The sequence below is a fragment of the Bicyclus anynana genome, chromosome 1 (genome assembly GCF_947172395.1).
Source record: "Bicyclus anynana chromosome 1, ilBicAnyn1.1, whole genome shotgun sequence".
NCBI lineage: Eukaryota > Metazoa > Arthropoda > Insecta > Lepidoptera > Nymphalidae > Bicyclus > Bicyclus anynana.
The window spans coordinates 15,040,244-15,055,586 of record NC_069083.1 but is presented as its reverse complement, the minus strand read 5'-3'; the positions used below and the strand labels follow the sequence as shown (position 1 = coordinate 15,055,586).

General features: G+C 35.7%; 1 protein-coding gene across 2 annotated transcripts; it reads right to left on the bottom strand.

Annotated features, from left to right (window-relative positions):
• Positions 1-168: 168 nt before the first annotated feature.
• LOC112044258 (protein rolling stone) lies at positions 169-14,472 on the bottom strand. Of its 2 annotated transcripts, XR_008251079.1 has the most exons (5): positions 13,715-14,472; positions 8,868-8,978; positions 6,978-7,164; positions 4,078-5,103; positions 169-3,916 (listed from the first exon to the last, which is right to left on the bottom strand). XR_008251079.1 is itself a non-coding variant. In XM_024080054.2 (4 exons), exons 1-4 carry the CDS (start codon positions 14,007-14,009, stop codon positions 4,884-4,886), a joined length of 813 nt encoding a protein of 270 aa, XP_023935822.2. In that variant the 5' UTR covers positions 14,010-14,472; the 3' UTR covers positions 169-4,883. The 2 variants fall into 2 exon arrangements, 1 of the variants encoding a protein (XP_023935822.2); XM_024080054.2 differs by having other exon boundaries at positions 169-5,103.
• Positions 14,473-15,343: the final 871 nt, after the last annotated feature.

Genomic DNA, 15,343 nt, shown 5'->3' with positions numbered 1-15,343 from the left:
TCTAGTTTTCGAAGCGTTAGCGATCGTAGAATGAAAATCGACGTGCCACTTGGTTGGGGGGGCTGGTTATAATATTATTAGATAATAGTGATAATAATTGGTCGAAAACTTAAAATTAAAGTTACGACCACACTTCGCGCTAGTAGCAATTGTAATAAAACAACAATATCAACACATCCAATTAATATTAAAACAACATACACATAGATTTATAACGAATGTAAGGAGAAACTTAAAATGTATACAAATAATATACAAGGTTTCGAGTGGATTTGGCCATTCGTGTATACAGTTTCCATAGGATCGAAAACTGAACGATGGTTCAGAAGTTCCCAAACTTTTTTTGGCTGGTTCTGGTGGACCCCCATTTCCCAAAAACTCGATAAAAATGTGAAGATTAGATCTAACTATGGAGATTTGCTTTGCAGGTGAATTTCAACCACGAAAATTAAAAAAAAAGTGACTATTGATTAGTTAATTAAAAAAAACAAAGTTTCTCAATCAATCAAGTTTGAAAATTTTACTTTTTTAAATCTACTTACAGCACAATCAATTCTCACATAGTCGTTATATTTTACTTGGAAAACTCTCCATTTGGTATGAAACCAGATATATTTTCGTGGATTTTGCAATTAAGTGTACCTCCGTTTTTTTGTCACGCCAACGTAGATCCGTCGAGTCTCCCGTGGACCCATGGGGGTCCACCTAGACCACTTTGGGAATCAGTGGTTCAGGACAGACGTTCTAGCGCGCAAGATAAATTGGAATGCATTTATATGAGATTGAGAAGTTTATTTAGGTAAATTATCTAAATACCTGACAAAATTATGTTAATGTAATGCAATTAATTCAATTATTCATTAGTTTTTATATTCAAGTCACTACCTTCATCGACGCTCGCAATCGTATAGCCTGTGTGATTATACATATATACACATTTTATATTACATTTTTGTCTTAATCTTGCGCGCTATAAACTTTGGTATATCTAGTAGGTAATTGCTATTTAAATTATATACATTCATAATTAATATGTAGTTATATACCACAGCCACGCTATATCATAAAACAAATTCAATTACATGTTATTCGAGTACGAAAAACCACGGGTAAAACAATATATTGCACTTAATAAGTATGATATTTGTAATATATCAGTTATGCCAAATGTTATAGTTTGATCAGAAATATAAAAACCCAGGATTGGGGGCGCAACCGCTGCTTTTAGCTGTCTGTTTGGTACGTTGATAATGATCCACACAAGATCTGGTCGCACATGATCCACACACGGCAAAATTAGATAAATTGAGCTCCTTTTTCCGCAATTTTATTTTATTTTTCTGGTCATGCTATTATTTAACTTAGATAAAAAATTAAGTTATTGTGTATGAAATTAGTTAATTCAAATCACAAATATGTATAGGAGGTATAATATTTAGGTAAACATTTTATTATCATTAGTTATGAATTTTTGTTCTACTTATCTAAGATTAAGAGTATTTTAAAGTATCAGGTAAATATCTATTTTACGTAGGTATTCGCTGGTTATATTTGCTTAATATATTATTTATTTTAATTAAAATTTAAAAATACCTAAGTGTCCGAAGACAATTATGTTCTTTAATATAATTCTCTATCCTTAATGGTACCTACTGGTATTTATACTTGACAGGTGTATAAATTTAAATAGTATACAAAATTAAAAATATCATTTTTATTAAAACACTTTGGACAGTTTTCTATAAAAGTTTATAATTGTTTTACCTAAATAGATAGTCTACTTGTCCTATCAAAATATAAACAATATTAATTTAGTATGAGTATCGTAAAAATAATATTTTAGGTATTTATATAAAGGTCCGAAATATACTGATTATATGTATACTACTAGTCCGCCCGCGACTTTGTCCGCGTAGAGTTTTGACAAATCCCACGGAAACCAAGGATTTCCCGTGATGAAAAGTAACCTTTGTGTTATTCCAGAGTAGAATCTGTTTCCATTCCAAAATTCAGCTAAATCACTTCAGTAGCCGTAACGTAAAGGAGGAACAAACATACACACAAACTTTCGCCTTTATAATATTAGTGTGACTAGTCTTACCTTACCTTAAGGTAAGGTTATTATTAGTTAATATTAGTGTGACTAGCCTAGCAGACGTCCGCAACTTCGTCCGCGCAGAAAACCACTTAGGTATAACGTATAAACATTCCTCTTGAATTACTCTTATGTTTAAGTCCTTTGCGAGTTAGTTTAAAAGATCTTACATATGGTGGAAAATGACTTTATACTATTTTAAGAAGAGCAAGCTAAAATAACTGGAGTTAAGAGCTATAAATAACAAAGGATTTGGTTTTAGGTATATTGTGCTAATTGTATCGACTAGACGTAATTTATATTGTTCTTCTTGTGTAATAACAATAAAAATTACATTCTTTCAATCGTTCATCAATATTTATTAAGACTAGCGGACGTCCGCAAGCAGTAATTTCGTCCTTTGACGTTTTTACATACGTACTCGTAAATGTATAAAAATTTAATTAAGAAAATAACCGTCTTCGGACACCTATATTGCTTCACACACATATCCATAATAAGTACGATAATGTAAGTCACAATGCCCTTTTAAATCCGCAAAATAATATCGCATATCTATACATTTCTAAATATAAGGATAAATTCGTATTCAAATACACGACTTACGCAGTTTAAAACCTTTACATTTTGTTATAACATAAAAATACCTTAAAAGATACGGAAACCATGAAAACAGAGTCTATAGCTAGAAGTGAAACGTCTTTGCAATTTACTTTGTCACTAGCAGACTCTCCCGTAGGAATACGGGGTTAAAATATAGCCTATATTATAGGCTATATTTTATAGGGCCCCGAGTGTCATAGGGCCTATAACACTCGGGGACAGTGTAGCTTTTAGTGAAAGAATTTTTTTTTCATATCGGTTCAGTAGTTTCAGAGCCTTTTCAATGCAAACAAACATACAGACAAACAATAAAATCTTTCCTCTTTACAATAATAATTAGTATAGTATAGTATCTACCCGCGCAGAGCCCATTTTTAACCGACTTCCAAAAAGGAGGAGGTTCTACGTTCGGCTGTATGTATGTTTTTTTTTTTTTTTATGTATGTCCAGCGATAATTCCGTCATTTGTGGACCGATTTTGAAAATTCTTTTTTTGTTTTGAAGGGTTTGATTCCAGGGTGGTCCCATTTTTTTCATGTCAGGATCTGATGATGGCATCTTGGAGAAATTGAGGGGAACTTTCGAAAATCGTAGGGACGGCTAGTGCGTTTGTTTGTGTTTCCATAAGGTATTTTAAACCACTACAATTTTATGAAGGTCTGGAGTTGGTCTGATGATGGAGCCGAAACACAGACGATGGAACTCGTCAACGATTTACAGCAGGTACCTTTTGTTTGGGCTTGATTTATTTGTATTGATGAGAACTTTCCACCTAGATGGGTTGTGACTGTATTAAGGGTCTGATGATGAAGACGAAGGACAGTTAAGAGAACTCCTCAACGGTTCACAGTAGCTACCTTGTGTTTGGACTTGATAAATTTGTGTTGATGAGAACTTTCCACCAAGATGGGTTGTGACTGTATTAGAGGTCTGGTGATGAAGACGAAGGATAGTTAAGGGAACTCTTCGACGGTTCACAGTAGCTACCTTGTGTTTTGACTTGATAATTTTGTATTGATGAGAACTTTCCACCTGAATTGGTTGTGACTGTATTAGGGGTCTGGTGACGAAGATGAAGGAGAGTTAAGGGAACTCCTCGACGGTTCACAGTAGCTACCTTGTGTTTGGACTTGATAAATTTTATATTGATGAGAACTTCCCAACCATATGGATTGTGACTGCATAGGGGGTCTGGTGATGAAGACGGAGGACAGTCACCTTTCACGTTTTTCTGAATATTCATATAACGTGTGGATAAAGGGGGAGTGAAATTTTGTATATGAGTTAACGTAGTATTTTTAAAATTGGGATTGTACGACTTAGATACTTATCATAAGAAAATAACTTTTCAACTAATTGCTTATTAATTTTGGTTACACTCAGTAGGTGTGCTAACACTAAAAATTAAAAAATAAAAATTTTAATAAAAAAAAATTCAACCGACTTCCAACTCAAAAATTAACCTAAACTAAAAAGCAAAAAATAACATCTTACCTATGTGCTACCTTCTGATCAGTTTGAAGGCGGTGCCAATCTAGTGTCATGTTTTAATTAAAGCCGTTTCTGAAAGAACCACAGAAATTTTGTAATTTAAACGGCTTAAATAAAAACATCACTGGCTTGGCACCGCCTTTAAACTGATCAGAAGGTAGCACATAGGTAAGATGTTATTTTTTGCTTTTTAGTTTAGGTTAATTTTTGAGTTGGAAGTCGGTTGAATTTTTTTTTATTAAAATTTTTTCTTGGATAAGTAGTCCACGTTATCACATGAAATGCACAGATGCTTATCTGGAATATTTTCTAGTAAGTTCGGTTTAGAAATTGTAGCAAAACTTAGAAGAGGAAGGAAAGTATTGGTCATGTTTAAAAGATGATTAAAAATTATTTTTAAAAGAAAAAAAAATAAAGTAGTTTTTTTTTATTCTTTCCAAGTTAGCCCTTGACTACAATCTCACCTGATGGAAAGTGATGATGCAATCTAAGATGGAAGCGGACTAACTTGTTAGGAGGAGAATGAAAATCCACGCCCTCTTTGTTTTCTACACGACACCGTAACGGAACGCTAAATCGTTGGGCGTACATCTTTGTCGGTGGTAACTACCTAATTATTTAAATGCTGCCAACTCAAACTGACGTTTCACTTCTTCGAGTATATTTAATAAATCGCTATCTAGTACCTATGCGGTCACACCATTCCACTTGGAGAATGTCTGTCTGGTGGTGCAAAGGGAAGTTCTAAACTAGTGGTGCGAATGAGGGAAGTGGATATCCTGTCCCTGCAAAGCGAGACGCCCCACAGTACGGCGTAGAGGACGATTAAGCTAGCGGCTGTTATTGCGACTATGATGCTCGCGTCCCCTGGCTCCGCCCAATTCAGTATTTCGTAGATGAACGGGTTCCCATTGCTGAAAAATTAAAATTTTTATTGTATTTATGAATAAAAGAAAATACATATATTCACTTTAGTGTCTCAAAACTACTCGACGGATTTTAACGAAACTTTGTACAATCGTTCTTCATACTTCTGGGCAGGTTATAGTATACTTTTCATCACGCTACGATCAATAGGAGCAGAGCAGTGAAGGGAAATGTTGGGAAAACGGGAGAAGCATCAAACGCGTGGTAGGGTAGGGATAGGGGTAGGGTTAGGGGTAGGGTAGGGTTAGGGTAGGGGTAGGTTAGGGGAAGGGTAGGGGTAAGATAGGAGTAGGGTAGGGGTCTGGTAGGGGTAGAGTTGGAGTAGGTTAGGGATAGGGGTAGGGTTGAGTCCCTACTCATCCTCTTTATGGTAGGGTAGCTGTAGAGTGGGAGTAGGGTAGGATAGTAGTAGAGTTTCACGCGGACAAAGTCGCGGGCGACCGCTAGTTATTAATAAAATAAAAAGACCAATATATTACATTATGTACCTAGCTAGTTATGTACCTATCTACCTGCGTACTTACAGTATTAACATTCTCATTGATAGCTGTGCCTACCTGCTCGTAAATTACTTGCTTATGACTACTTATTAGACATTAGTTGTTGATAAGACGTAAGAAGACCCGGATCTTAAAAATGTTTTTTTTTACAGAGATTTTATCTACCTTCTCACTTTCAAAATAGGTAATCATTTCATCATTATCATCATCATAATTATTAACGGATCTTAATTCTTTGTGTGTGTGAAGTCTGTCAATCCGCATTGGGCTAGCGTGGTGGACTATTTGCCAAGCCTACTTATTCTGAGAGGAAACTGAGCTCAGCAGTGAGCCGAATATAGGTTGATAATGAAAAACCTATACGTACGTGTTCTTTGCACATGATTAGGTAATAAATATCTGACTTATCTATGGTAGGTAAGTACTTAGGTATAAATATTTAAGTATTTATTTAGTAGGGAGGTACTTTACTATCTAAATACCTACTTAATAATTACTATCTAAACGTGCTATTTCGCCATTTCACCTTGACAAGAGTGAGGCGGAAATGAAAACTACAAGTCACCACGCAGTGTTGGTAACGTTGACCAAGCGGATGTTATGTTTTCTAGCCAGTAGCCACAGTAATCAAACAAAGACGCCTAGACGTTTCGTCAGGTCTGAGACTGTTATGCACCGAAAAACGTGGCACCATTATGTAGAACTTAGGTAAAAATTATTACTGCTAGCGTACGCCCGCGATTTCTTCCACGTGAAATTCAGATTTTCACCAACTCCCGTGGGAAGCATGAGTTTTTTGGGCTAAAAAGTAGCCTATATTTTGCTCTATAACCTATTCTATCTTCCTGTGAAATTCTTGTTGAAATTGGTTCAGCGGTTCAAAAGATTAGCCAGTACAAACAGAAAGACAGACCAGAAACAGCCAAAAATTAAAAAAAGTAGTATGCTAATAATATGAATGTGGCACCAATATTTTTAAAACTGCCTCGCTGGTTCAGTGGGTAGCCTATGTGTTTCGCATCACGAGGTCCCGGTTTCAAATCCTGGATCGGAATATTGAGTTTTTTTTCCAAGAAATTCTCAATTAAAATTTTCAGCCCGTAGTTGGGAAGTTGTGATGACACTTGGAGAGCACATAAAGCTGTCAGTCCCGGTTATTATCATTAACATTTGATGGTGGTCGTTAATGATTTTAATGTTATGTCTAACCCCGCCAACCCGCCTTGGAGTGTGGTGGGCTTAAGCTCCATATCTCCTCGCCTATAAGGAAGGAGGCGTGGCCCTGTAGGCCGTCAAATTAAGCTAATGATAATGGTATTTTTTAAACACGTATTAATTTAACTCGTATTAAGTTAACTGACCCATCGGTGCCACCGGCAGCGTAGTAGATCCCGGAGAAGGCAGCATACCACAGCCCCACGCCCAACGGCTGGTAGATGTGAAGCAGTCGTATGGGGGTGCGCGCCATCGCTATCTCTACGAACGCCACGCACGAGTTGAACCCGTGGGTCGCTAGGTCCAGCCAGAACCCCTCTTGTTCCCTTTGCTCTGTAACAGACAAGTTCATACGAAAGTTACCAGTTAGTAGTATTTTATGTTGTATAGTATACAGGTATGTGCTTGCGCTTGACTACAATCATGCCTGATGGGAAAGCGCTGATGAGGTCTAAGATAAAACGCGCTCGCCTTGAAGATGCCTATTCACTTTTGCCTTGAAGGTGCTCAAGTTGTACGTGTCTAGAAACATAGAAGCCGGAAGGGCATTCCACACTTTAGCAGTTCTTATTATATACGTTGATGCGAAACGTTTCGTGCGGATCGACTGGATGTCGACAACAAGAGGATGCCTTGTTTACGGTGTCTCGCTGTTCTGTGGTAGAATCATAGGCGTATATAGCGGGTGGGTCGGGTGTCCCGGGCCCACCCTAGAATGGTCCAATGCCTACTCTAGAATTCCGGGCTACCGATTTAAAATTCTATGATGGACGCCAAAATACAAAATATACAAAGAAAAATCAATAAAATCATTCGACCCGTTTCAGAGGCCAGCGTCCACAAACGTTGTAAACGACATTTTTTATAATGAGTGTCGACTCTGTTCAGCGGTATGTCAGGGGTTGGCCCCTTAAGGTGGGGCCTGGGCCCACCGTAGGAAATAATCCTAGATACGCCAATGGGTAGAATGGAGATGGAGGAACTAGATTGTGGAATTCCAGTGCACACTCTCCAAAGTAAGTACCATATAGCGAGAGTAGCAATTGCTACGAGGCTCGCGCAAAAGAGGGCCCCATAAAATTCTCTTAATTATTAATTATCTTTTTTAACTTCTAGGCAACGGAGCTGGAACTCTTTCGTACCATGCACTTCCATGAGCTTGTGGCATTTTAGCAACCCTGCCGTAAATCGTATATTTACGCCACTAATTACAATTTACATTATAATGTGTATACATATAATATTACATTACAGATGACCCAAGTGTTCTTCGATGGTGGCATTTCCAAGAAATGGTTTGAGTTTTTTTAACTGTAGCGAGTTAAGATTTCACTGCTCCCGTATGGTGAATATCAGTGTCATAGGGGCATAAGTAGGGTCATAGCACTTTTCTAAACTTTTACGTATCTATACTTACTCTTACTATGAGTTCCAAATCACACTTTGGGAGGTCTCTACAAGAGTTGTCATGTAGTCTTGTACTCACCGTACCTACCAAAAAGTAAATAAGTCTGATTTTAAAATAATTTCTGTACAAATTGTACGTACTTATTAGTAATAATAATAATAATATTGTAATATTTTGTTGTACTACCTGTTAAAAGGTACTGACAATTTCTTTCTAGATTTAGTACCTACCTAGATTTTCAAGAATAACTTCTCTCTTAAATTCTGTCTTGTATAGGATTCGAAAAGATTCACTAGGTAGAATTTCATTCATAACTTTTCAGAGTTCTTAGTTACTGCGTGTCTTGATTAACTCCGGAGTTACAAGCCGATTTGACACACCAACGATTTATTTTGTTTGTATTAACTTTTAAAATCGTATTTATTTGTATTAACTTTTAAAATCGTATAGATACGTTTAACAAATCGTGAATGATCACGAATGCTTACATTCACGATTTATTGATGTGCGGATTACGGACTTGCTCGTTAGACGTTGGATATTGAAGCTGCTTCTATCATTGTCATCGCAACCCAAGATCAAATGGTCGCTGCTAAACGCGGTTTGTAAATAGGACTGATATACAAACCAGGGTTGTAGAGCAATATCCAGTAGAGCGCCGTGATGATGATCGCCATCGTGATCGCTATGTTGTAGAACAGCCAGTATATGCTCACGTACCATGGCAACGCCGATCCATCTGTGAATATTTTGTATATTTTCTATAGTCAATTACTTCCATATATATAATATACATAGGTATGTAAGAGTAGGTAACATGCTTCTTGCTCATTTGTGACTTATAGACAGTTTCTGTAGCTGTATGAAAAAATTCGTTACGTATTTAAATAATTTACATTACAAATAATGAAAAATTTCACGCAAACAAATATTATAATAATATGTCTGTGTAATATATTGAGTCTCTTAATACACTTCATTTACATCCTTATCTTGACTGTTCGAGTAAGTAATAAATTTTTAAATAAGACCAGAATTAAATTCAAAGGACACGGAAAGATAGGTATTTTAATAATAAGTATAAATAATGTAGGTAATTTAAATTGATAAAAGAAATATTTAAAATTTTTGAAGTTTAAATAATTTATGAACCTGATATGTGAGATAAACTGTAAGTAGCACCACCAATTTTAGTTAAATTAATATTAACTTAATAGGTAATTATTATTTCCGTTTACCTAATATTTATTAAAAATACCTAGGTACCTGTCAGTATTACCTGATACTGATAACGCCTAAATAAAAATTTGCAGATAGTTTTATATGGATTACGGTGATCAAAGCTTACCTACATATCCATTATTCTATAATGGTGGTTAACAAATAAATAATAATTAATATTATATCCAAAATAACCCAACCAGAGTTCTAATAAGTGGGCTCAGAATCACTCAGCGCGGGATTTACAGGGAGCCGCTGCATGCTGGCGGCTCGAAATCTTAGTTTTTGGAAGTCCATGCAAGAGGGCTATGTCAGATTTTATATAGGGTCGAATCGAACCATTCACGCAGCATTCTTGCACGGTCATATGTTCCAAAATACTGTTGTTTGCACAATAAATGTTTATTAATGGGAATGTGACACGGTTGCTATGTAAGCGGTGGTTGTAATATTATGTCATAACACGACACATGTGGGCCAACGAGTGAAGGCAATCGACGCGTGGCGCTTGCATAGTAATCGAGCTAACAGACGCTTGAAAAGAACGAGAACAAAACGCTGTTTACAGTACATTATACGGCGATTAGATGGCTCCAGCAGACAAAGGTCTTTGCGAGTATTCAGTGAAATGCAAACATTGCACGCGTTAGCGTATTCGTAGCCATTTAAATGGTAAATATTACTTAATACAACGTGAAAGCTCGACGCTTGTGCGTTTCTTTGTCTTCAAGGTCATTTTTATATATATTTATAGACACAATAGATATATATATATAGGTATATATTTATTGTGTCTATAGGTATGATTGAGAGCCTGTAGTTGGATCTTCGTGATTTTAGAAAAACTGAAAGTATGTCAGCCCATGCTCCTTCCTACCATAGTTAAAGGTATGGTGGGTAAGTATGGGATTGTTGTGGTTGCTATGGGAGGTTTTAGGTTCGGACCCTTAAACATTCAATCTAAGTTTGAATCGAGGGTAGTTTTTTACACGCACTTTTAATTTTTTTTTCTTGGCATAATAAGAGAAATCATGTCCGTATTTTCCGGTCACTCACTCATACCTTCGTGGCAAGTGACAATTATTCAAAAAACACTGTTAAAACTTCAAACTTTAAGAGTGTCTAGTGAAGGGTTAAAAGCTCAGCGTCTCGCTACTCATATCTCGTAGGAAATATCAAAACATCACGTTTTATACTTGGACATTTTATCCTTGAAACCTACTACTACCAAAGGCATCATTGTCGAAACTGCCTATTGAAGGTACTTACTGTGACAGGATCACGAGCTGAAAAAATTTTAATAAAAAAAATACAACCGACTTCAAAACCTAAAAACGTACCCACTAAACTAAAAAGTGAAAAATAACATCATAATATGTTCTACCTGCTGATCAGTATGAAGGCGGTGCTAAGCCGGTGATGTATTAATTCAAGCCATGTGAGAATATCTTATACATTTAGATTTTGCAGACAGTATTGTTTCTTGTGGCTTGTCAGAAATGGCTTAAATTAAGACAACACCGGCTAAGCACCGCCTTCATACTGATCAGCAGGTAGAACATATTATGATGTTATTTTTCACTTTTTAGTTTAGTGGGTACGTTTTTAGGTTTTGAAGTCGGTTGTATTTTTTTTATTAAAATTTTTATTATTTTTTAATTTTTAGTGTAAAATTTCATCTTAAACGAATATATCAGACCCCTAAAGACAGTCACTACCCATCTTGGTACAAAATTCTCAGCAATACAAATTAATCAAGCCCATGCACAAGGTAGCTACCGTAAACCGTTAAGGGGTTCCTATAATTGACCTTGGTCTTCATCATCAGACCCCTAATAACAGACACAACTCATCCAGGTAGAAAGTGCTCAGCAATACGAATTAATTAAGGCCAAACACAAGGTAGTTACTGTAAACTGTTAAGGAGTTCCCTTAATTGTCCTTGGTCTTTATCACCAAACCCTTAAATGACAGTCACAACCTACCTATGTGGAAAGTTCTCATTAATACAAATTAATCAAGCCCAAACACAAGGTAACTGCTGTAAATCGCCGAGGAGTTCCCTCATCTGTTTTATGGCTCCATCATCAGATCGATTTTAAATCTTCATGAAAGTGTAGTGCTTAAAAGTGCTAAATGGAAAAGTTTACGAACACAGTAGACACCCATATAATTTTCGAAAGTTCCCCTTAATTTCTCCAGGATTCCATCATCAGATCTTGACATGATGGCAATGGGACCAAATGGGGACTATACCGTTTCAAACAAAAAAAGAATTTTTGAAATCGGTCCAGGCGTCTTTGAGTAATCGATGTACATACATAAAAAAAAAAAAATACCGACCGAATTGAGAACCTCCTCCTTTTTTAAAATTACAAAGATATAGCCATCATAAGCTCCTAGACTATAACGTAATGGCGTTGTGGAACTCACAGCAGATTTTCTACTTACGACTTAAGTAGGTACTGGTCATAGGTATTATGATGGAATTTCCAAATTAGGGTCTGCCTGTATCCTGCATCTCGATGACTGTCTAATTTTTTGTTGTATTGCTTCTTCGTTCGCTAGTTTACTCTAATTAAATGTAAGGGCGTGCATAGAGTTCTTGGTTCAGGGTAATGTGTACTTGACAGTACGAATACTCATTACAAACTATTACTGTCTTACTCTTATATAATTTTAACACTTACTTATCATTTTTATTTTATTGGTCAAACAAATTTAAGTTATTCTATAAAATTATAGTAAACTTCATATCGTATTTATTAGAAGGTTGTAGTACACCAGGAAGTACACGACCACGGGTTGCCATTCATTTAGTAAGTAGTTTTTAACCTTTCAAAAAGAAGTGGGTTCTATATTCGGTTGTAAGTATTTATATTTATACTTTTTTATGCTTTATATTTTATTTTGCTGGGGTATAATAAATTAAACCCAAGCTAAATAAAATTTGTATAATAAATTATACAAATTAAGTGACCAATCGACTTGAGAACCCCCTACTTTTAAAAATAATTTATTAAAAAAAAGTGCAAAAAATGCATTACTAAGCGAGATATCGAGCATGTTTCCAAAACATGCTTGAAGCTATAGCTATACAGACATGGCTTCCTTGCATTTTAATACAGGTAATTTAAGTGTAGATTATAATAGTACGTACTTGCATAAGTATACTAAATTATAGTGCTAAATGCGAAGTAGGTACTAGAATTAATGAAATAATAAATGAGAACAGGAAAAAAATGGAAGTATGAATGATTAAATCATTTCGATTTCTCGGCGTGCGGGAAAACCAAAAACTTTCTTGGATGACTTCCTACGTAAATACTGTATGTAGTTAATTATTATTAATACTTTGTGCTTAAAGTACGATGACTTGACTTTTAAACTAGGCGCGAACAATTCAAGTACCGCATATCACAACATGGTAGGTATTCCTACATTGCACAATTCCTTAAAACCCAAATCAACAATACACGCAAATTACATATCTATTTATGAAGAAAATCTTTTTCTATTTTTGATTTTTCATAGTTTTCTACAGAATTTCATTTGTCCGCATACTTATCCTGGAGTTTGGTGATTCTGTTTAATTTTTCCCCAATTTCTTTTTCAGCTTTCAACTTTAACAATTTTCAAGGGCTTGTAAATGAATACTGGTAAAAATGCATTTAATTGATCAAAGAAAATTCCTGGTTGTTGAGCAATTTATGTAAGTATACCTATCTAGGTTCAATACTTTTAATGTCCATGTAAATATTTATGTAATTGATTTTATAATTGCTAAGAATTTTACCTTGTGATACTTATTACCTATGTGTGTTTGTTAATACAAAAATTTTCCCTGTAATTAGCTAAATACGCAGGAATATTAATTAATTAGAAGTTCCACAGTTACAGATTCATATGAATAACTTAGATTTCCCTGTCTTAAATATTGTTTATAAGGAGAAACAAAATCTTTAAGATAGCTAATCTCAAACAATAGATTATATGCATGATTCATCTTTACGTCCATATAATATAGGTATATCGCCCGTTATTTAATATATTAGTTAAGTTACTTACTTAAACTAGTTACTAGTTAAATCCAGTAAAATATCAAAGGATATTTTTGAACCCTAAAACAACTATTAGTAAAGGGAAGCTTAAGTTTACAGTACAAACTATTTAAACTCACACAATTATTTTTTAAACTGATTCGAAAGTATCTAGTAAATATACAGTTTATAAATCTAAGCGAAATAGACTAACCAGGTAACTGTTTGCACACAGCGAGCAGAGATACCACTGTGCCACTGAGGGTCAACAGGGTGACCATCAGTAGACCCCAGTTCGTCAGGTATATGAGCCAGTAGGGAGTTGGCGACGTTGTTATTGACCACACGAAGATGCCCGCCATGATCGTCGCTAACAGCAGCCGAATCACCAGCATCGGCACTGGAGAGTCTCCACGCTGCCATGACGTCAGATAAAAGTCCGACAGTCTTTCATGAGACGACACCCACAAATCGGAGAGCGAAAAGCTCTTCCTAAAACATTTCACCATTTTTTTTTAATCACTAACAAACACTTCCAGTCATAAGCATTTTCCACAAACACTCAGAAATTCAGAACAAACGTCTGATATCTACGTATGTTTTGACAAAAATTTCGTAATACATCAGGTAAACGTGAGATCTTGTCGAGAGTTAATCTTCGTTATCGATGAAGTAGCATTATCGCCGACCAATGATCTACCATCTCAATAAATGGAATATAAAATAATCTATATCTTATAAACTTTGCTGTCTACACTCGAGCGCAGTATGTGTAGAATGAAGTATCAGGTATATGTGAAGGAAATACCTAATCTGATAAATTTAATAGTAGTTTTACTGTTGTTTTGGTTAGATATCACGATCGCGAATGTAGTTTACGTTTGAAAACGAAGGCGAACACGATCGCTCGCCGAGGCAGCGGCGCCGTTGACAACTGACTGCGTTTGCAGCCGCTCTCGGCGGTGCACTTGCGTAAACTGTGCTGCTTTATGTAATCACTGTTGTGCAGATCCAAACTGGTTCTCGTGCCCCAATGTCAAGATATTGCCTTAGCGATTACGTTAGCAAATAAGCTCAAAGGGATGCGTACACAATTCATGATGACGCGCACAATGTATACGATTACTATCTACTATTGTTCTCGTTATCCAGCGGAGTATATTAGCAATTGGCAGTTGTTTATAAAAAGGACTAAATAAATTTACTAATATAAGGTTAATTTTAGTGAATTAAGCAGATTTTTATAGGTGTATATCTTTCTTAAGATTTATATGGAATTCAATAAAGCTTTATTATTATTATTATTATTATTATTATTATTATTATATCTTTCTTTGTAAATGATTAGCCGACGCCTCGCGGTTTCCCGTTTCCGTGTGATTACAGGAATAAAATATTATATCACTAACAAGTAACCTGGTTTTCTTGTGGTAAAAGGAATTTTAAAATCGTTCATTAGATACAGACTAGAGATTAATGCCTATAATACCAAAAACTTTACCTCTTTATATCAACGGCCTTCGTGGCGCAGTGGTATGCGCATTGGATTTACAAAACGGAGTTCCTTGGTTCGATCCCGGCTGGACCGATTGTGTTTTTCTTAATTGGTCCACATCTGGCTGGTGGGAGGCTTTGGCCATGGTTAGTTACCAGCAAAAACGTAGCGCCAAGCGATTTAGCGTTTAGGTGATGTCGTGTAGAAACCGAAAAGTAGTGGGGATTTTCATCCTCCTCCTAACAAGTTAGCCCGCTTTCTTTCTAGACTGCATCATCACTTGCCAACAGGTGAGATTGTAGTCAACTTGTAAAGAATAACAAAAATATCTATTATTTGTATCTAAAG

Excerpts from the sequence above, each read along its gene's own strand:
- LOC112044258 (XM_024080054.2), bottom strand. The coding sequence starts at position 14,009 with ATGGTGAAATGTTTTAGGAAGAGCTTTTCGCTCTCCGATTTGTGGGTG. Across the intron at positions 8,979-13,714 it reads TGTGTGCAAACAGTTACCTG|ATGGATCGGCGTTGCCATGG; the intron begins GTTAGTCTATTT and ends AAATATTCACAG. Across the intron at positions 7,165-8,867 it reads GATATTGCTCTACAACCCTG|AGCAAAGGGAACAAGAGGGG; the intron begins GTTTGTATATCA and ends TGTCTGTTACAG.